Source organism: Rhinoderma darwinii, chromosome 2 (genome assembly GCF_050947455.1).
Source record: "Rhinoderma darwinii isolate aRhiDar2 chromosome 2, aRhiDar2.hap1, whole genome shotgun sequence".
NCBI lineage: Eukaryota > Metazoa > Chordata > Amphibia > Anura > Rhinodermatidae > Rhinoderma > Rhinoderma darwinii.
This window is the reverse complement of record NC_134688.1, coordinates 72,320,410-72,343,728: the sequence shown is the minus strand read 5'-3', so window position 1 is coordinate 72,343,728 and position 23,319 is coordinate 72,320,410. Positions and strand designations below refer to the sequence as shown.

At 42.0% G+C, this 23,319-nt stretch overlaps 1 protein-coding gene and 1 long non-coding RNA gene across 4 annotated transcripts in view; one reads left to right on the top strand and one right to left on the bottom strand.

The window, feature by feature from the left end:
- Positions 1 to 23,319, bottom strand: part of FREM2 (FRAS1 related extracellular matrix 2) — a 347,973-nt gene that overhangs the window by 5,380 nt on the left and 319,274 nt on the right. The window contains exons 19-26 of the mRNA XM_075851054.1: positions 23,012 to 23,143; positions 22,309 to 22,640; positions 10,800 to 10,992; positions 5,075 to 5,179; positions 3,623 to 3,750; positions 3,396 to 3,530; positions 3,183 to 3,309; positions 645 to 832 (exon numbers count right to left, since the gene is read on the bottom strand). Of these exons, the coding sequence (XP_075707169.1) occupies positions 645 to 832; positions 3,183 to 3,309; positions 3,396 to 3,530; positions 3,623 to 3,750; positions 5,075 to 5,179; positions 10,800 to 10,992; positions 22,309 to 22,640; positions 23,012 to 23,143 (1,340 nt within the window). The remainder of the gene's footprint in view (positions 1 to 644; positions 833 to 3,182; positions 3,310 to 3,395; positions 3,531 to 3,622; positions 3,751 to 5,074; positions 5,180 to 10,799; positions 10,993 to 22,308; positions 22,641 to 23,011; positions 23,144 to 23,319) is intronic.
- Positions 14,277 to 19,249, top strand: LOC142742216 (uncharacterized). Of its 3 annotated transcripts, none has more exons than XR_012881328.1 (3): positions 14,277 to 14,371; positions 18,851 to 18,962; positions 19,076 to 19,249. It is a non-coding gene; the product is annotated as an uncharacterized LOC142742216 (long non-coding RNA). The 3 variants fall into 3 exon arrangements; XR_012881330.1 differs by lacking the exon at positions 14,277 to 14,371 and adding an exon at positions 14,428 to 14,516; XR_012881329.1 differs by lacking the exon at positions 14,277 to 14,371 and adding an exon at positions 14,510 to 14,583.

Genomic DNA, 23,319 nt, shown 5'->3' with positions numbered 1-23,319 from the left:
TGAAGTAAAAACATTTTTTTAAATAAAAAGGTCAGTCAGTGTGAATAGTGCAACATTCTTAATAGTTTTTAATCAAAATTTGTTTTGCTTTTTGATATACAGCTTTTCTGTATTCCCTATACAGAGCAGGTCTATCGTTCGCGATGATCGCAGGATCCACCTGGAATCGATCACATCCAAGGTACGACCTATGTGTCTGAGACATGATGGACCCGCTGTCACTGAACACGTCAGTCCCGCAGACTTGACGGGAGCAGGATTTAGCGGTAGATACAGCTGCTCTGTATAGAGAATACAGAGCAGCTGTATCTCAAAAACTAAAACAAATTTTTAATAAAAACTATTTAGGAAGTCGCACTAATCATACTGACTGATCTTTTTATTAAAAAAAGCCTTTAAGGCTATGTCATGACAAGCCTTGCTCCACCTTAAAAGGGTTGTCCAGGATTAGAAAAACATAACTGCTTTCTTCTAAAAAGAGCACAACACCGGTCGACAGGTTGTGTGGGGTATTGCAGCTCAGCCTCATTCTCTGCAATGGAGCTCGGCTGCAATATTAGATACAACTCATGGACAGGTGTGGTGCTGTTTTTGGAAGAAAGCACTTCAACAAATAAAATCAAACAATGGTAAATTAAACTCACCAATATTTTAAATCTGTAAAGGAGAGATGTAGAGTCCGCGAGGCAGCCATATTCATTATCGGATGGATTATATTTTGGGACATAGCCATCTGCTCCAGTGCAGAGGAAAACTTTTTCAATGCTGCAGTAAAAAGAATTTCCCAGGTTCTGGACTGGATCAACCATCACTCGACCATAGATGACGTCACCTGCAGGAAACACAAGAAATCACATCCTTGTGGACAGTAAAAGTATCGATACATATTGAGCTCATCCACCCTTGTTAAAGGAACACTTTGGTTCTAAAGGGTAACTAAACTTTCAAAAAACTTTTGACGTCATAAGTTTCGATCGGTGGAGGTCCGAATACTGAGCCCCTCACTGATCGCTAAAACAAAGTGGCAGAAGCACTCGGAAGAACACTGGGCTGCTTACTTTCTGATCAGTTTTTCTCAGAAAGCCGAGTGAGCAGTGTACAGACTCAGAATTACGACATGTCAAAAGTCTTTTAAAAGGTCAGTTGCCCTTTAACATTCAGGGGGAGATTTATTAAAGAGGCTCTGTCACCAGATTTTGCAACCCCTATCTGCTATTACAGCAGATCGGCGCTGCAATGTAGATTACAGTAACGTTATTATTTTTAAAAAACGAGCATTTTTGGCCAAGTTATGACCATTTTCGTATTTATGCAAATGAGGCTTGCAAAAGTACAACTGGGCGTGTTGAAAAGTAAAAGTACAACTGGGCGTGTATTATGTGCGTACATCGGGGCGTGTTTACTACTTTTACTAGCTGGGCGCTCTGACGAGAAGTATCATCCACTTCTCTTCACAACGCCCAGCTTCTGGCAGTGCAGACACAGCCGTGTTCTCGAGAGATCACGCTGTGACGTCACTCACTTCCTGCCCCAGGTCCTGCATCGTGTCGGACGAGCGAGGACACATCGGCACCAGAGGCTACAGATGATTCTGCAGCAGCATCGGCGATTGCAGGTAAGTCGATGTAGCTACTTACCTACAAATGCTGATGCAGAATCAACTGTAGCCTCTGGTGCCGACACGATGCAGGACCTGTGAGTGACGTCACAGATCTGCACTGCCAGAAGCTGGGCGTTGTGAAGAGAAGTGGATGATACTTCTCATCAGAGCGCCCAGCTAGTAAAAGTAGTAAACACGCCCCGATGTACGCACATAATACACGCCCAGTTGTACTTTTACTTTTAAACACGCCCAGTTGTACTTTTGCAAGCCTCATTTGCATAAATACGAAAATGGTCACAACTTGGCCAAAAATGCTCGTTTTTTAAAAATAAAAACGTTACTGTAATCTACATTGCAGCGCCTATCTGCTGCAATAGCAGATAGGGGTTGCAAAATCTGGTGACAGAGCCTCTTTAAGGTATGTATGCAGCAGCGGCGCCGCACACAACACGATCGTCAGGACCCAGGACAGTTGTACCTGAAGTTAAACAAGAGCAAGTTTATAGTCTGGTCTGGGATCTGAATATCTTTACGGGGTCTGGTGTCTGAATAAGGTTTACGGGGTCTGGTTTAAGGTTTGAATATATTTAGGATGTCTAAATATATTTAGGTCTGGGGTCTGATATTATTATAGGGATCTGGTCTGGGATCTGATATTATTATAGGGATATGGTCTGGGGTCTGATATTATTATAGGGATCTGGTCTGGGATCTGATATTATTATAGGGATATGGTCTGGGATCTGATATTATTATAGGGATATGGTCTGGGATCTGATATTATTATAGGGATATGGTCTGGGATCTGATATTATTATAGGGATATGGTCTGGGATCTGATATTATTATAGGGATATGGTCTGGGATCTGAAATGAATATAAGGGGTCTGAATACGCTCCTCAAAAGAGCAGTCCTATTTTTTCTGCGTCCCACTGCTGGAGTATTACCCTGTGAAGGGCTCTGCAGGTTATTACAGGACAGCCCTGGTGGCCTTTGTTAGGACTCTATATATAAATGGACACCCTGAGGATCACAATGCCGGGATTCACGGGATAAAAGGTTTCTCCCACCTGTTTGTGCAGGAGTGCGACTCTAAATCTGGAAACTGCTTTTGATAGTAAAGTCCTAATAGCAGATATGTTCAGTTTCTGAGCTATTTGCCTGTACTGAGCTAGAGGCTGCAGGAAGTCTCAATTCCAACTATCGTCTCCTCCGTCTGTATATTTATTTACCTGCAGTCCTATGTAAACTCACAACTCAATGCAACATCACAATGTGACAAACTCCGCTGTATTAAATCTGTACAGCAACGGTTAATTCTAGCAATATAATCTTCAGTAGACCATCAACATTATACAACAATAAAATAGGTTGTACAGGATTATAAAAACATGGCTGCTATCTTTCAGAAACAGCGCCACACATGTCCACAGGTTGTGTGAGTTATTGCAGCTCAGCCGCATTTACTTCAATGGAGCTGGATGGCAGTACCTTACACAAACATTGTGTGGCGCTGTTTTAGTATGAAAGCATCCATGTTTTTCTTATCCTGTACAATCCCTTTAATAACCTCTTTACCTTCCGAGAACGCCATGTCACTCTCTTGTCCAAATCCCATTGATCCATCGGACAGCCATAGCGATTTCTTCGATATAAGAAGCATTTGTGTATTTAAACTAAACTCTGTAGAGACTGGATCACTGACCTGTAAATGACAGGAAATGACCACTCATGATAGTGTACACCCAAGGTATCAAATGATGGAGATACTTTATATTCACTACATGTTACCTGTTGGAATCGGATATCAACATCAAAATTGATGGGCTCCCGAGGGTTGCACACCGTGGGTATAGTGTATTCCTGGTACGGAGCAGTGGTACATGGGATGAGTTTAACCGTGTAAGTGCCAGAGTAGTCCCGAACCTGTTAAGAAATGAATAATCTGATTAGGTGACAACCAATGTCCTGATAGTAAAACATCTACAATTGTATACAGAGAAACTGCAGCCACTTACAGCAAAGTCAGAGACAAAACTCCACTGCTGGATGGGCTGGTTATAACTGGGTTCATTCCGCACAATATTCAGGGTAAAGGTCAACTCTGGATGATCGGCTGACATGATCATGGAGGTCAATGATGTTGCTGGATTAAAAAGGAGTTAGGCTGTTAGCAAACAATCCAAATGCAGATGAATATATTTCATAGCTACAAACTGGGTATTGATTGACTATGCCCTCATCAGATTACACCCTAGTGTGGCAGCACTATGTAGAAAATACCCATCAGGTGCCTTAAACTAATTATACATTTTGTCCAATCCCATTCTGTCCTATCAGATTACAGCTGTTATTATAATAAACCTTTCTCTCCCCACTGAATGTAAAATAATATAATCTACCTCTACCTTCCCATTTGAAACCAGAGAATATAATCTACCTCTACCTTTCCACAAGACACCAGAGACTATAATCTACCTCGACCTTCCCACTGGACACCAGAGAATATAATCTACCTCTACCTTCCCACTGGACACCAGAGAATATAATCTACCTCTACCTTCCCACTGGACACCAGAGAATATAATCTACCTCTACCTTCCCACTGGACACCAGAGAATGTAATCTATCTCTACCTTCCCACTGGACACCAGAGAATATAATCTACCTCTACCTTCCCACTGGACACCAGAGAATATAATCTACCTCTACCTTCCCACTGGACACCAGAGAATATAATCTACCTCTACCTTCCCACTGGACACCAGAGAATATACTCTACCTCTACCTTCCCACTGGACACCAGAGAATATAATCTACCTCTACCTTCCCACTGGACACCAGAGAATATAATCTACCTCTACCTTCCCACTGGACACCAGAGAATATAATCTACCTCTACCTTTCCACAAGACACCAGAGAATATAATCTACGTCTACCTTCCCAATGGACACCAGAGAATATAATCTACCTCTAACTTCCCACTGGACACCAGAGAATATAATCTACCTCTACCTTCCCACTGGACACCAGAGAATATAATCCACCTCTACTTTTCCACCAGACACCAGAGAATATAATCCACCTCTACTTTTCCACCAGACACCAGAGAATATAATCCACCTCTACCTTCCCACTGGACACCAGAGAATATAATCTACCTCTACCTTTCCACAAGACACAAGAGAATATAATCTACCTCTACCTTCCCACTGGACACCAGAGAATATAATCTACCTCTACCTTCCCACTGGACACCAGAGAATATAATCTACCTCTACCTTCCTACTGGACACCAGAGAATATAATCTACCTCTACCTTCCCACTGGATGCAGATGCACAGGCTATCACCTCTTTGTTAGGGCATATTGTTGATGACATAAAATGAAAGGCTCTGAATGGAGACGCTTTACATTTTCATTCATTAACTCACTGTTATCTATCCTGTGTATTCAATTCTATTCTTACCAGGATGAGACATCACAAATAGTCCATAGAATCGAGCTTCTGTTTTAAAATTCACAACCAAACGACCTTCTTCATTAATACGCATGCTGGTCGGATAAAGGGATCCTAAAGAGTAAAAAAGCATATGATAACTGCTGCTAATACATATATATATGAATCTTTATTATTAATTTTCAGTCACTGATCTTTATAGTCAGATAAAATGCAGTCATAATGATCTGATATGTCAGAAGATCGGATTGGTGAACTCTGATCTAGGACCACCCCAGATTTCCACAATGAAAGGCGCTAAAGAACTCTCAAACCCCTTTGGCACTGTTGATGGATTATTAAATCTCTGAGGAGTGCCAAAGGGGTTCAATAGAGCCCCCTTCTTCTTGTAATCACAGACACCACAAATGTGATGATCTACTATGAAATATTCAAAAATTTACTTGTACTGGAATTCCAGTTTATGATTAGGGTAAGTTCACACGGCTTATTTTCGTCCGTTTTTAGGGCCGTAAACGCACGAAAAACGGCTGAAAATTTGGAAGCAGAACGCCTCCAAACATCTGCCCATTGACTGCAATGGGAAAATGGCATTCCGTTCTGATGGGCCGTTTTTTTACGCGGCCATTTTGAAAGACGGCCGCGTAAAAGAATGGCCGCAAAAAAGAAGTGCATGTCACTTCTTCAGCCGTTTTTCCATAGACTCTATAGAAAAATAGCTCCAAAAACAGCCGTAAAAAACGCAGCGAAAATCGCGAGTTGCTTAAAAGACGTCTGAAAATCAGGAGCTGTTTTCCCTTAAAAACAGCTCCGTATTTTCAGACGTTTTTGAGTTTGTGTGTGCCCATATCCTTAGTGTTGTTTAGTAGTAATAGTACCCTTTTTTAGCCAACAGATGTCACTGTTGTAAATAAAATCTCTAGATGACAAAATTCTTCAATATACACGGTAGCTTTCTTATTAATTAGATGTTATATTGATATTAAATAATTAACAGTCAATGCATATTATCTCTTTCACACCCTTAAAGGGGCTGTTTCACCACAGACAACCCTTTTCATAGGGGAGCCACAGGTCCGGCCACAGAAACCCCTGTAAAATCAGCTTTTTGAATCAGTTGTGGACTCAGTCAGCCTCACATTTCCCTGGCAGAGGCCACTACTAGGTTCAGATTTAAAACTACAAGAAAGGCCATACTTACTAGGTGGGTGAGTGGGTGGGTGAAAACCGTTCCCAGCAGGACGCAGACAGGTCAACAAATGCTGCAGAAGGAGTGGGCATTAAATAGTGATAGCCACTCCCACTAGTCTTGAGGGGAGTGGCGAACTAAGTGCTCACAAGTGTGGAATAAATGAGTGTTAGGCTTTATTCAGACGAACGGGAATCACGTCCGTGCAACGCGCGTGATTTGCACGCGCGTTACACGGACCTATATTAGTCTATGGGGCCGTGCAGACATGTGCGTGATTTTTACTCAGCGTGAGTCCGCTGAAAAAAAGTCACGACATGTCCGTTCTTTCTGCGTTTTTCGTGCATCACGCACCCATTGAAGTCAATGGGTGCGTGAAAACCACGCATGCCGCACGGAAGCACTTCCGTGCGAACTGCGTGATTCGCGCAAGAGCTGTCAAACTCTGAATGTAAAGAGAAAAGCACGTGGTGCTTTTCTGTTTACAAACATCCAAACGGAGTGTCTTTGAGATGAGCGAACCCGGACAACCGAACCGAACTTCACCGGGTTCGGCCGAACTCGTTTTGACCGAACCCGGCAAAAAAATTTCCGGTACGCGACGTCAGGAGATAGTCACTGTCCAGGGTGCTGAAAGAGTTAAACTGTTTCAGCACCCTGGACAGTGACTTCCGATCCCAATATACATGAACGTGTAAAAAAAAAAAAGAAATTCGGACTTACCGATAACTCCCGGCTTCTTCCTCCAGTCTGACCTCCCGGGATGACAATTCAGGCCAAGTGACAGCTCCAGCCAATCACAGGCCAAGCACAGGCTGCAGCGGTCACATAGACTGCCGCGTCATCCAGGGAGGTGGGGCCGGATGTCAAGAGAGTTACGCGTCACCAAGGACGCGTCACCAAGGCAACGGCCGGGAGGGAAGTTCTCGGTAAGTACGAACGTCTTTTTTTTTTTTTAATAGGTTGCTCGATATTGTGATCGGAATTCACTGTCGAGGGGGCTGAAAGAGTTAACTGACGATCAGTTAACTCTTTCAGCACCCAGGACAGTGACTATTTACTGACGGCGACTAGCCTCATCTCTATGATGGCGGCTGCGCGAAAATCACGCAGCCGCGCATCATACACTGATGACACACGGAGCCGTCTAGTGGTTTTTGCGCGCGCAAACCGGCACGATTTTGCGTCCGCAAAAACGCCACGCTCGTGTGAATCCAGCCTTAGTGTTAGTGTAGTGCTAGGGTGTGAAATGTATGGTAAAAAAGAAATGTGTATGTATGAAAGTGTCAGAACTGTGTAATAATGTAATAAGAATAAATAATAAATAAATGTGATGAATAGGGGTCAGTGCTGTGAATAGTACATGGGGTGTCAGTACTATGTGTAATACGTGGAGGGACAATGTACCGGTCGTCAGGCATAGCATATCTTGCCGAATAACAGCCTATTTGTAACGCCGCTACTGTTAGCCACCCACCCACCTACCTAGTAAGTATGGCCTTTCTTGTGGTTTTGATGTCATCTATGTCCCATTTTTTCTGCTTGTGTTTTCAGATTTAAAACTGCATCATAACAGCAGAGTGAAGGAGGTTTTCCCATAATAAACATTTATATCAATTTGGTACAGACGGCTTTGTTCACATCTGCGCTAGGGTCCCGTTCCGAGGTTCCGTCTGAGCTTTCTGTCGCAACGGGACCCTGACTGACACAAACGGAAACCATATGATTTCAATGGTGACAGATCCGGTGCCAATGGTTTCCATTTGTATTAGTTGTGCAAGGGTTCCGTAGATTTGATGGGATGAATACCGTAGTCGTACCCTTTCACAATGGAGACAAATGGAAACCATTGGCACCGGATCCATCACCATTGAAATCAGGGTCCTGTTACATAGTTACATAGTTAGTACGGCTGAAAAAAGACACATGTCCATCAAGTTCAACCAAGGGACGGGAAAAGGTAAGGAAAAATTTCTACACATAGGAGTTAATACTTTTTTGTTCTAGGAAATTATCTAACCCTTTTTTAAAGCCATCTACTGTCCCTGCTGTGACCAGCTCCTGCGGTAGGCTATTCCATAGATTCACAGTTCTCACGGTAAAGAAGGCTTGTCGCCTCTGCAGGTTGAACCTTTTTTTCTTCAGACGGAGGGAGTGCCCCCTTGTTTTTTGAGGGGTTTTACAAGGAACAGGATTTCACTATATTTTTTGTATGTGCCATTAATATATTTATATAAGTTAATCATGTCCCCCCTTAGTCGTCTTTTTTCAAGGCTAAATAGGTTTAATTCTTTCAATCTTTCCTCATTACTTAGATTCTCCATGCCCCTTATTAGCTTCGTTGCTCTTCTTTGTATTTTTTTCAACTCCAGGGCATCCTTTCTATGAACTGGAGCCCAGAACTGAACTGCATATTCTAGATGAGGCCTCACTAATGCTTTGTAAAGTGGCAATATTACATCCCTGTCCCGCGAGTCCATGCCTCTTTTAATACACGACAATATCCTGCTGGCCTTTGAAGCAGCTGATTGACATTGCATGCTGTTATTGAGTTTATGATTTACAAGTACACCCAGATCCTTCTCAACAAGTGAATCCGCCAGTGTAGCGCCCCCTAGGACATATGATGCATGCAGGTTGTTGGTACCCAGATGCATAACTTTACATTTATCTACATTAAACTTCATCTGCCAAGTGGACGCCCAAACACTTAGTTTGTTTAAATCTGCCTGCAATTCATGAACATCTTCCATAGACTGAACATTACTATATAGCTTGGTGTCATCTGCAAAAATAGAAATAGTGCTATTAATCCCATCCTCTATATCATTAATAAATAAGTTGAATAATAGTGGTCCCAGCACTGAACCCTGGGGTACACCACTTATTACCGGGGACCATTCAGAGTAGGAATCATTGACCACAACTCTCTGGATACGGTCCTTGAGCCAATTCTCAATCCAATTACAAACTATATTTTCTAAACCTATAGTCCTTAATTTACCCATTAGTCGTCTATGAGGGACAGTGTCAAATGCCTTTGCAAAGTCCAAAAACACTAAATCCACAGCGGCCCCTCTGTCTAGACTTCTGCTCACCTCTTCATAAAAACAGATCAGGTTAATTTGACAACTTCTGTCCTTAGTAAAACCGTGCTGGCTGTCCCTTATAATGCTATTAATTGTTACATAATCCTGTATATAGTCCCTCAAACATTTTCCCCACGATGGATGTTAGGCTTACTGGTCTATAATTACCTGGGGAAGACCTAGAGCCCTTTTTGAAAATCGGCACCACATTTGCGCTGCGCCAGTCCCTTGGCACTATACCAGTCACTAGAGATTCTCTGAATATTATGAAAAGGGGGACAGAAATAACTGAACTAAGCTCTTTAAGAATTCTAGGGTGTAACCCATCTGGTCCCGGGGCCTTGTGCACATTTATTTTATTTAATTTAGCTTGGACCATATCTACATTCATCCAATTCAGTATATCAACTGATATATTAACAACACTGGCACCGGCTACATCAGCTGCTCTTTCTTCAGTTGTATATACAGAGCTAAAGAACCCATTTAGTAACTCTGCCTTCTCTTGATCCCCTGTGATCAACTCCCCATTACCATTATCTAGGGGTCCTACATGTTCAGACCTTGGCTTTTTAGCATTTATATACTTGAAGAATTTTTTGTGATTTGTTTTACTATCCTTGGCCACCTGCCTTTACTTTTGTATTTTTGCTAATTTTATTACCTTTTTACAGATTTTATTAAGATCTTTATATTTTACAAAGGCTGCAGATGTACCCTCGACGGAAAGCTCTGACGGAACATCTGAACGGGACCCCAGCGCAGATGTGAACGAAGCCTTAGCTCACATAGGATTGCCCAGAAAGAGTACAAATATATATATATATATATATATATATATATATATACACACATATATATATATATACACATATAATGGAAGGCAGCACAGCTCCAGTTGTGGGTGCGACTCCTCCTAGGCTCAGGCTGCGAGCCCCCTGATGAACAGCAAACAAAAGAAGTTGAGGCAGCACACCAATGTAGTGAGTGAAAAAAGGGGATACGTTTATTCACCTCACAGGCAACGTTTCGATCCTGCTTTCTGGGATCTTTCTCAACAATTCACAGATGTTTGTATAGGTTTTTATCTCTCTGGGTCTAAATGATGTTTCAATTCACTAACAGCAAGCAGAGATCTTGAAATGTTGAGAAAATGAAGCATTATATACAGTGTTTAAACTTTATTTAAAAAAACAAAAAAACCCTAACATTTAATGGAATTTGTTTCTGTAATTGTAATGCTGCATCTACCTTCAGGCAAATGTGAATATACCCCAAGGGCAATTCATTCCCATCAGCACGATTTGCCATGTCCCTTTCTAAAAGCAGGAAAACTGCAGGTGGTACCAGTGATCACAGTTTAGTTTACTCTTTTGAAGTGAATATTTTTTAAAGATTGTAATGCCAGGCAGGAAAGAACAAAATCGGAGTACGATGAAGTCATTGACATTTCTACCTTGTAGTTCAGCTTCCGGAGGGCTCCCAATACCATCCTTCCACAAGATGGCAGTATCATACACAAATGTTAAACGGAGCTCAGAGTGTAGATCAAAGTGCTGCCACCCGCCAACACCCACCGGTGAGTGAAACACGTAGGACATATACAGTGGCACCCGCAGCGTTACATAGGACTGGACCAGATTCAAGACCTGTGAGGAGGTAAAAAAAACAAAAACTTTAGAAACATTGTGGGTCATTATTAGTGTTGTGTTAGCTAAAAATAAAAACGAAATGATACACAGATTATGAGTCTGTAAATGGACAGTTACGTAAGTGTCGATCTGTCTGTATACAGTATGTTTATACGAGTCACAATTGCCAACTCTCCTGAGTTATCCGGGAGTCTCCCGAAAAAAAGGGAAGGAAATAAAAAAATAAAAGCCGCAATGTAGAATCGGTTGTTGGGTAAACCCCACCCTGGTTCCCTTGGCGTGGCTACATGGCCCTTGAATTCCCATCACATGCCACTTCTCTGATGCAGGCCGGCGCTATGCGGCGACCTCAAAACTCTCGCCTACGCCAGGTTGGAAGCAAAGACAGTCAAGTAACTGGGTCATTACATGGCTGGCACTATTCCTAGGAGCACGGTTTGGTACGCACTCATCCTTGGTGCACTGGTTGGCTGCTACCATTTCTAGGCATGGCGTATGGTTGGCACCATGACTAGGGCAAACGTATGGCTGGCACTATTTCTTTGGCCATAGTATGGACGGCACGACTCCTAGGGGCACTGTATGGTTGACACGATTCCTTGGGGCTCGGTATGGTTGACACTACACCCGTGGGGAATGCATGGCACTATTCCTAAGGCGACTGTGTGGCACTATTCATATGGGCACAATGGTAATACCATATAAATATGAACATATATAATTATGGAGATGTGTCCTGTGGTTTTGGGGCATTGTTTGTAGAAGGCATAGGATACTGGTCATCGCATACAAAAATATGTATTTCTGCTCCACATGAATGTATGGTATACTTGGAGTATTTTGATGGATTGGAGAAGAAATATTTTCGGAATAATTCACTTTGCACACAGCAAGGATACCTTTGTTGGCCAAGCAGCAGTATATACAGTGATTCTGTGCAGTATAAAGCGGCATGGCCGCAGTGTATATCTAGAATATACATTACAGTCAGAACTGTTCTATTATCAGGCAGATTTCACATGGCAGCGGAGAATGCCATGAAGCGTGATGGTTATCTGACTGGCTCCACACACTACAATGTTGGAATAACAGCGAATGTCATCTGTAGGTTTTACACAACTATTGAGGTGTTAACATTCCCTGGCACTGAAAAAAATAACAAAAATCCCCAGCAAAATTGTCTGACAACTCCATGTAGAGGCCTTCACAGCCCCCTCTGGATTGTCACCCAGCTTTCCCAGGATCTTGCATAGCAAATCTGTCTAGTTATGGGCAGAGGATTTATAACTCGCTGACCAGATAGATTTTACATTTCGGAATTTGGGAAAGATGAGTGACACAACCCTATGGGGGCTGAAATAGCAGTTATATTAGCGGTCACACAAATTCACAAAACAGTACAAACTATTATGCCTCCGAGACCTGAGATCAGGGTCCGGTCCCTAGACATTTATTTTGCAGCTGCTCCCAGTTCTTAGTAGCCTTGTAGGGGCCGATGGCCTGCGGTGACATTAGTGGTGCCGACTCTGTGGCGACGCTATAACTCTGCGTGGCTTTGCTGCTACTCAGGCCGGGCACAGGTGCAATGTGAGCTCATGGTAACTTCTGCCTTTCTATAAGCGGAGTGATACTGGGGGCACCCGCTGGGGGCTATAGAACATTTACACATCAGTCTAACACCATGCACGTCTATCTATCAAGAAACAGGAGAATGACCACTGGGTAAAGTAAACCACTTAGATGATATACTAAATGAAACGTAAAAGCAAAGCCTCGTGTATTACTGTCAAATGCTGGAGTAACAATTCCATAATGTGATGTTAACATACCACTCCCTTTAGCCGCAGAAATGTTTGGTCCTCAGGTATTGCCAAGGGAGTCTACTTAAAAATGGGTCCACAGGTTGTGTGTGGTGTATCATCTTAGCCCCATTCCTCAATAGAGGTGAGCTGCAATACCAGACACAACCCATGGATAGGTGTGGTGCTGTTTCTGGAAGAAAGTATCAATATGTTTCCAAACCTGTACAACCCCTTTATGTGGAGTTCAGGAAGGACTGAGGAATTCTATTGCAGCCTCCTGCCTGTCAGGATGTTCCTGCTGCCACACACAGTGATTTTTATAGTAACACCACCAGGGGGAGCTTAGGAGCTCACTGCACTAATGCAGGTTTATGTTTATGCATTGAATCCAATAGTAAAGCAGTAGGTTCCTGAGCGCCCTCTAGTGGTTCTACGTTTATGTAGTAAATTTTGAGCGCAAGAACATAGCAGCAATCGCTATAAAGATATACTAGGAAATAAATCACCACAGAATGCTGAACCTGAAAAAACATTGATGGAAATTTATCGAACTTGGTGCAAAGGAAAAGTGGAGCGGTTGCCCATAGCAACCAATCAGATTCCCTCTTTCACTTTTAAAAAGGGCTCTTAAAGATTATATTTGGAACCTGATTGGTTGCAATGGGAAACTGCTCCACTTTTCCTTTGCACCAATTTTGATAAATCTTCCCCATAGTGTTAAAATTTAGACAGATCCTTTAAGCAATTCCTTAGCATATTCTGAAACCGCATATTAAATCCTTGTGTTTAACGTCATGTGATGGTAAAACGGGAGAGGCAATGGACTGCATCAAAGTATGAATAAACTAGGTATGATACGGCTGCTTTTACACGGATGTAATACGGAGATATTTTTGTTTCTATATGTCACCTGCATCACCCAGGCCCCTGCAGTTCTACTGAACAGGACCCTATGGGGATCTACGTTTAGTTCTCTACAACCAGGTAGAACAGCGTTTTGCCCCTGTATTATCCTTAACCAGAGGTACTTCTTGGCTATATTAACTCTTGGTTGTCACTGTAATACCTTAACCCCTCTGATGACTAATGTGCGTATATCCTATATCTACTTTTAACATCACAAATCTAATTTAGTCCATATGATGTTACGCGAACCGTCTAATGTCTCACTGGACAGCCCCCTAATTTTAACCGCCCCGTCCGCAACTTGCACCCAGCTAAGACTCAAATCCGTTTCATTTTAAGAGTGAATAAAAGGACTGCATATTAGGAAAGAGATTTCCAACATGTTGGTCAGAAGAGAGCAACAGTTCTCTATAAACAATGCGATTCTTGCCTCTTCATGCTGCGCAAAAGTATCCAGCTGCCAACTTTAATGTTGCAGGATAATGCTAGTACGTGTTTGTTGTCATAGTATTAAACAGTGTAAAATACATAGCAATGTGGCGAACCTGCGGGAAGTAGCATTTGGCGGCACATTTGTACTTTGGCCACAGCTTAAAACAACACAAAACCTCAGGATGTAAATCTGGTCCCGGAAATAGTATCAATCTTTATACGTTATCATCAGAAAGGTGAGTAAATATCCCAGCTCTGCGCACAGTGAGCCATTCACTACAACACCTCTGATAACAGGCTCAGCCAGCCGTGGAGACAGGAGGGACAAAGTGCAGCACAGATGTCTCTTCTATGGAGTCTGAGCAGCAGGGACGACCTCAAGTACTTTATTTTTCTGGCTATTTTTAGTAGGAGAAAACTTGTTTTATATTAAATTGAGAAATAAAGGGTAAGAAGTATTTCTCGTTGTATCACTTCTTCCAGAGATATGTCAGAGGTGCAGCTTGAAGCTCCTGGGCCCCCGATGCCAAATCTGTACCAGAGCACCAAAAACTATCACAAAGTATACATGTCAGCTATGGTGGACCCGTTTAATATGGTTCTCAACAAATTCTGATGGAGCTTAATAACTTATAATCGGGTTCTTTGGGTTTCTGTCCAGTTTTGGTATTTTTAACAGCACCAATAGCGTTGCAGACGACACTATTCTTAACACTGAAAATACCGGAACCCCCGACGGAAAGGGAAAAACATTAATGTAATAGATTTATATTTCTCCTCTATTTAAACTGCTTCAAAAACTGCACTGTGAGAAATTGGCCTTAAAGCGCACGTAATTTAACAGGCCACTTTTCAGAATAAGCGAACCTGGGCAAGTGTGGGGCCCACAACCCTTAAGGGGCCCACTCAGCTGCCAGGTGCTGAAGCTGCCATCATGGCTCCTCCAGGAGTGGAATCCCCGGCCAGAGTGTTAACGATGCTCTTGCCGGTGATGACGCTGCTAGAGGGAACCCCTGTCTAGGTGTGGAATCCCCCCAGGAAGTTGCCATTGCTCTGGCCAGGGATTCCGCTCCTGAAGAAGCCCCTGACGTCACTATCCATATTTGGACAGTGACATCAGGGGCTCCTCCTGAAGTGGAATCTCTGGCCAGAATGTTGCGGACGCTCTGGCAGGGGATTCCACTACTAGAGAAGCCCCTGACGTCACTACCCATATATGGACAGTGACATCAGGGGCTCCTCCAGGAGAAGAATCCCCGACCAGAGCATCGGCAACGCTCCGGCTCGGGATTCCAATCATAGAGGGAGGCCCAATGGCGCTACCTACAGGGAAGGGGGCTGTGCGGCACTACAAGGGGGGGGCTGTGTGGCACTACCAGGAAGGGGTCTGTGTGGCACTACCCGGTGAGGGGGAATATGTGGTACTACCTGGGAGGAGGGCTTTGTGGCACTACCTACGAAGGGGGCTGAGTGGCACTACCTACGAGGGGTGCTGAATGGCACTACCTACAGGGGGCACTATCTCCATAGGTAGATAAATATATGGGGGCACAAACAGGGCCTAACTTCTATATGGGGCACAAACTGCCGTTTTACTGCCGACGCGAATTCACCCACAAAGGGGCCAATTAAGTCTGTGTCGTCCAACGTCCCGCATAAGCCTGGAGCCAGCCCTGCATATGTGTGTACAGGAGGAATAACACTATTTCTGGCCATTATATGACTTGTATTCTGCATTTTTTAGCTGTTTTGCCCTCTGAACACTATATCTAATTCTCTGTTGTCTATGAGCTAGTGGCAAGAGCCTAACTGCTATCATGTCTTCTATACACAGCACACATAGAAGAGGAGAATCCTTCTCTCCTATCTCTATCTATCACATATATAAAGAAATTGAAGAAGCATGGAGGAGATTATACAGGGGTATTGAGCAGTGTAGCTGTGAATCCAGCACTGGGGTGAGATAGAACACTTGCTAGTAGTTGCAGTAGCGTATCTGTGTCTCTCTGCCTCTGTCTCTCACTCTGCTCCTGCTCTCTTCTCCACAGACTTCTATAGGCAGCGGTAACTTAATCCCTCAGTGACTTGATAGTCTGTCTCGTCTTGAGGAGACGGATTTAGCAGTAGATTCAGAGTGAGTGAACAGTTAGGACAGGGGGATAGGGAGGTGGAAAGGATCCTGATAAGTGAAGAAAGAGACATTTTCTGTAATGAGATATATTGCAAAGTTTCTAATATTCACTTTTTCTATTGATTTATGCAAATGAAAAGTTGGTGACCATTTAAAAGTAATTTCCCCCTAAATTAAAGAAATCCCTGGTATACCTGCTGTGAGCAGTCTTCGAGTCAGATTTTTAAATTCTATTCAGCTGTTCATTAGTTAACTATTTATGGGGAAAGCTGGATATCAAGCAATATAGCCAACATTACAGCTCCCCCAGGGGCTGTCGCCCAGTCCTAGTTTACAAATCTACTCATTCCTATAACAATATAGGAGAGGGGGATAGGTAGGTAGAATCACCATTCAGGAATCAGGGAAGGATGGGGAATCAACCCTTCCAATGTTGATGGTGTTGGATGTCACTGATATTTGTCACATTAAATGGCTGTCTTCTCTGTGCAGGTGATAGATACACCATACAGACACAAAGAAACTAAGCAGGCACCCAGAAGTTCTTTGTGAAACTGGCCATACACATTACATTAAAATTGGCCAGACCTACAGTTCTCCAATGTGTATTTCTAGGATGGAATTAAATATGTCCAATATGTTATACCAAGGGGTCAAGGTGCTGCCGAAGGTGTCTGGCAGATCTCCATTGAATTGAGAATGCATGGTTATGGGGGAGTCAGGACAGGTAGCTTTTATGGCATACCTCAACTTTCACGGAAAAATTATTATAGTGCAGGAGTCTCATATGGAGAACAGCCGCTGGAGGTATAGAATCCTATAGTGCTGGCAGCCGTCCTGCATACGGGAGCCATGGACCTGAGCTGGACGCTCTGTCTCTAACTGCAGAGTTATGGGCAGCCGGCAGAACGGACTATAGACAGTCCGTGCTGCTGCTAGAAGCAGAATCGCTAATCAATGTTCTTTAGAAAAATGATTATTGTGCACAGTCCTGCCCTATAATCATTTTTCAGTGAAATTGGAGGTACACTTTAAATTTCAAAAACAATTACATTATTTCTAACAATAAAGGAACAATTCCGTAATTTTGTTTTTTTATTCGCACAAATCATGTTATAAGTATAGTATTTACACAACGTCAATGTGTCAAAGTCTGGTCAAGAGAATAAAAAAAGATACTTTGGACTCTAGGGTCAGAGGTAAATACCATGTAAACATTTATTCAATACCTCTAACCTGTGAATTGGAGGCAGCTACTTTACTCTGAGGGAATCTTCCTAAAATTTAGAATCCGCAACAAAAGTTGCACATGTTACGTGCGGATTTTGCCTCGGATTTTAAAGGAAATTAGTCCTTGCATTACAAAGTGTGAAATTTGTGGTGAAAATCTGCACCATCTCCGCGACAGAATAGGCAAGGTGCGAATTTGAAAGTCCACAGCATGCCCTGGTTTCTGCTACATATGGATGGAGTTTTGACAACCCCATCCACATGTATTATACTGTGTTAGTGAATATTGGGACAAATGAATATGACAAAAAAATGGCCGACTGTCAGCAGTTAAAGTTGAAATCACTTCTTTGAGTCAAGAATTATCTGATGTCCCTGGCCAGATAAAGTGCAGTAATATTTCTGAAAAGCATATTTATAGCCGTGCTAAATTGTGTTAAGTGTATTCTAGGCAATGAGTAAATGGCTCTAATATATCTTCTGTTTCAGATGTTGACCTATATCACAAACCCGCGGCCTCATTGCGGACTGTATTGTAGCAGGTGCCATGCGTCGGTACAATCAGGGCGTTGAATAAGGTTGTCTCTCCTTAAGCTTCACACTAAAGATTAAATCATATGGAGATGACAACATTGCCAAACGTCGCTTGCCGTGTGTTATTGAACATCTCAGGTCTTTATCTAGCCTTAGGCTGGCATAGACATGCAATGGCTGTCAGAAGGAGAGCCCTGATCACTTAAAAACTCACATTATTTCAATAGGGAGAAGTAGACAAGTGGCTCACACATATCACCACTAAGAAAACCATAGCAAAAGAGGCTGAAACCTAAGGCCGATTTAGACCATTTTCTGACAATTGTTGGCGCTTTTTTGTGACACAAATGAGCATAACATAATAGATGCCAACCGAAGACAGATATCTGTGAAAACGTACATTTTCTCTGTCGTTTTGGGGTACAGTCCTTTATGTCAAATGGCAGATCTGTATCTCATCGATAGAGGCCCAGACCAGGCCACAGAGCAGGGCAGATATCAATCGTCATCGTTTTAACTTATGGTGTTGTCGCCCATGACGTCGACCTTCACAGACCAACCATGAACATCAAGTCGTTCATAAAACAGCCATCTAAAATCACTAATGTATGGCCAGCTTGACTTGTATAACCTATCTGTGCTTTAACAGCAAAATTCCACCTATTTTTTACATTTATATTTCACCCTTTATCTCCAGGATCTCTTGAAACAGTTGTATATTTTGGTGTCATCAAACATGACGCACTAGTGCCTGTATGAAAATAATGTACTGTGTATTCTAAGCAATGAGTAAATGGCTCTAATATATGTTCTATTTCAGATGCTCAAAGGTCATGGACGTAGCAGTGACCACCAGGACCCACTTTATTTAGGCCGGTGATGAGGATGCATTCAGATTTCATTTGTTGAGAGGGACAAATATGAATTACTGGGTGGGTAGTTTTATATATATATATATTTGTCCCTATAATACATTATAACAATAACGCACTGTGACATATATATTAAGTTCTTTTTTTATTTTTTATTTCCATGTACATCCCAGCCAAACACAGTCAAAGACAACGAAGTGACCCCAAAGTGTGCCATGCAGCACGAACTGAACTTGATAACCACAGAATAAAATGTTTTGGATCAGTGCCCCATTGATTTTTCACTATATGTATTGACTATGGTTCATTGATTAAAAACAATAAGCGCTGTCTGTATTATAATAGGCTGCCCTAATTCTGTAAATGTTGACGTTCTTGCTGGACATAGATCTACACATGATGGGGACTGCTAAAATCAAGCTGCACAAGAAGCTATTATATGGGTTAGTTTTGGTTGCCAAATAATTCCAGGTCTGACCATTATCGGCAATTGGCAAAAAGAATGCACCAGAGTCCATAGTTAATGTCTGCCTACAGTTGTCGACAACTCTATGATCACTATTATACAGGGTCATCTGACCCTTGGTTAATCTAAGTGAACATCAAACATACAACATTTATGTTAACATTTATAATACCTTATTTCAAAGGCAGACAACTGACAGATATACGGCATCTAATATGTTTTTGGTGGATGCATCTCTACACGGAACCATAAGCTCACTTGAATGGATGATACAGGTTGACGCGTTCATGGAAATGTTTGTCGAGCTCCTGATGTTCCATCAGCCAGCAGCAGACTTCTCTAATACAGTAATTACCAATCTTATTACCAAGGGGGAACCCAGAAAGTTGGTGTTGGGTTGGGTGAAGCATTCCATAATTTTAGCTTCTGACGAAGACTTGTTGATTGCTCTGCCCGCTTCCATGCCAAGCCTCTTTGGGCAAGCAGGAATTCCTTTGTCATCTCTATTGTATATACGACAGCTCTTGCTGCTTTTGTCTTTTGAAGAACCCCTGAACAGGTCCTAGGGAACTCTAGTTGGGAAACTGATTTAGTGTCCCTGGTAAGGTTTATGTAACCCATATATAACATTTACTAACAAGTATGAATATTAAATGAATTTCAGTTGCTCTAGTGAAATGCTGGCCATGTAAGTCAGCATGTCCCGATGATTTTGTTTACAATCTAATGTGCATGGGGCCTCCGAAATGTTACCCTATGGCAAATATTTGGGGAAATTATAGTTGGGCATATTGAAACTCACTATGGCTGATAATTTTTTTTCTGCTCGGAGATAAGCCACTGCCAGAAGTGTCTCTGTAGCAGCTTATCACTCTTTTCCCTATTACATAAACACGCATGCTCACCTGAGCCAACCGTACATGCGGGGGTTGGGAGAAATAGATGTTGGCCAATGGAGCATTTAACAGACAGATTTAAGTAGAATTATTACACAATTTTTTTAGTAGTATGTTTTGGATTAACTCTTTTTTTTTTTTAAGTATAATGTCCATTCACCTTTCGAAAGCTCAGCATTAGTAGTTCTACCCAGGTTGTGTGAAGCAACAATATCTACCACTGCCTTACTACTTATATGATAACTCTCTTAGGCCGGAACTTTATTATACACAGAGCAAGGTTTGGAATTTGTGGTGGGGGATAGGGTTGGGGGTTGGGATGTTGAATCTCTAGTTGAATTTACAGGTTTTGGCTGCAGATTAAGAACATGGCAGTATAATTGTGAATCGTGAAAATCTGCCAACATTCCTCAATCACAGTTCACAACAAAATAGTCTGCAGCACAGAATGCTTGACGTCTGCCCAGAAACACCCCAACAAAAGTCAATAAATCCCCTATTCTGTCCATTTTTACAGTAGTGGAACCCCCTCCGTGGACTGTAAATGCTATGAATAATTACATTTGGCTCAGTACTGTCTATATACACTGCATATCAAATTCATTTTACACGTGGTCTTACCAGACTATAATAAGTTCCTTTTTATAAGGTGTTAAGTGACATTTGAAAAAGTCAACCGGCGGATCTAAATGTGACACAGAATTGGCAGTCCTGCATGATTGGATTCATACCTCTATATGGCCTTTACATTAATGTATTTCTTCCAAACTGAGCTATGAAGCTAAAGATAAATAAAGACACTATCTCTAGAAAGCATCAGGGGGTCTTTGATGTTCCACATAACTGAGAGACTGAAAGAGCAACTGCTAACACAGAAGGCTTGTAATAAACATTCAGGAAAGATCAAGAACCATGTAGCCAGGGAATCATTGCAAATTTGTTGTAGTAACAGCTCTTTATGCAACCACTAGATCTTGGATGGAGGCAACAACATTCAGAAAGTAGAGGATAGCACCGGGCACCGATCTCCCATTTGCCAATGTTTCTGTAGAACAGGATTGCTCAACTCCGATCCTCATGTCCCCCCAACAGGTCATGTTTTTGGGATTTCCTTGGTATTGTCCAGATGATATAATTATTGTCAGTGCATCAGGGGTTCTCTCTAAGGGATATCCTCAAATCATGACCTGTTGGTTGTACTTGAGGACTGGGTTTGAGAAACACTGCTATAGACAAGCCTGAAATTTTAGGGAAGGGCATTTAGTTATGTGTCTAAATTATTGTTTTTAGAAGATTTATCCACTAGAAATGGAGTTGTAGTACACTGATGATGGAATCCTTATGATAGCAGATGCTAGCAGGTTGTTACTAACTTTGTAGCTCTAGGGCCCTGGTTCACAAGTTTTGCTTGAACCCACCAACAAATCTCCAGTTATATTGTCAGCAATGTTAGCCTTTCCGCTGCCTAAAAGGTGCCCACCTCCAATGGCCTGCGTATTGGCTAAAATGAAGCCACATCTGAAAACAAGGTAGGGTGCCATCCAAAACAAAGTTCTCACCTCATGGTTGGTTCACCTTTGTGTATAGGAACTATAGAGACTATGAAAGTCTAGAGAGATTCCATGACTGTGTAACTAGCATGGCACGTCATCGAGCTTCTGTAACATCTATTCATACTGCCACTCTTATTTGACATAATATAGGTACCTCTGGGTCCATCAAGCATCATGGACAACCAAATATCCTGTTAAAATCATTCTCTTTTAAGTGGTAACCCTTGTTTTTAGTAAAAATGTATGTCTGATAAGAACAGAGCTTCGACTGTCCTTCTGCAGTCATCTTCTGTAGTTAGATGGTAAAACAACTTTGTTCTCCAAACTCGTTTCATTATGGGGACTATCTCTGATGATAGTTTGTTCATAGTGTCGCCACCAAACCCATAACAAGAATGCCTTTTTTTCATTGGTGACATATTAAAATCAGTGTGAACATTCTTAACAGACAGGAAACAAGAAGTTGTAAAAATAACTAAAACTAAACTTACCTGGCCATCTGTACCAATTGTGCCCCCACATTCAGTAAGGAGCTCTGACATGTCATAGTAGCTGGTAAAGTCCCACAGGCAGGCTTCCAGGTTAAGATTTCTGTAGAAACGCAAGGCATTAGACCCTCTGAGCTGTGTACTATATTGGTAAGGAGAGGTCTCCCCTATTACATTGGGATTCTTGGTGGCGTCAGTCAAGAACCCGTGACGAGTTCTCACTTCATTATAATCCAGAAGATTAGAACACTTGTGGTTTCCTGCCCGTGTACCATCAGGGCTCAGTGTGAGCTCAAAGTTGGACAGTTCCCTAGTCGATATCACTGGAAGCATGCCTGAAATGGAAAAATATGTTGAATGTAAGTCTTGAATTATGAGTTTTACTAGAAAATTAATTAGACATAAAAAACTTAAAAAGACCAAACACTATAATATAAAAATGCCCTATAAATTTGTAGGATTGTTCTGGTATGGGGTATACATTGATGACACAGTATGTATAATCCTGCCAGCCATGTACAGTTAACAAGTCAAAGGACCTTGTTTCATCCATTTATGTTTCAGATATCTAAATAATTGACAATAATCAGAGAAGTTGCAAAAACTGCAGAACTTTATTCTCTACATGCGATCCCTACAGTTCTACAATCACTTTCCAAGATCCTGTGTCATATAAAATTACGTACATGCTACCAAACTAACTTACCATCGATATGAGGCAGAGTAATAGTTACTTTAATAAGGTTTGGATGGTCGGGATCATCAGATCCGGTATATCGCATTTTGGCAGAGAACGGCTCAGCTCCCACTACTCCCGCCACTCTAGGTTGGCAAAGACCTACATTGAGAAATAAACATAAATAAGTGGAATTACAGAAAGGGAAGTCTATGTAAAAGTCTATTTCTAAATTCTGAGTTGTAAAATAGACACTTCTAGGTTCATGAAAAAATGCTAAAAATTATTGATTTAGCCCATAGCAAAAAGGTAGGGTTCCCCTGTTATTTTGCAAGTGA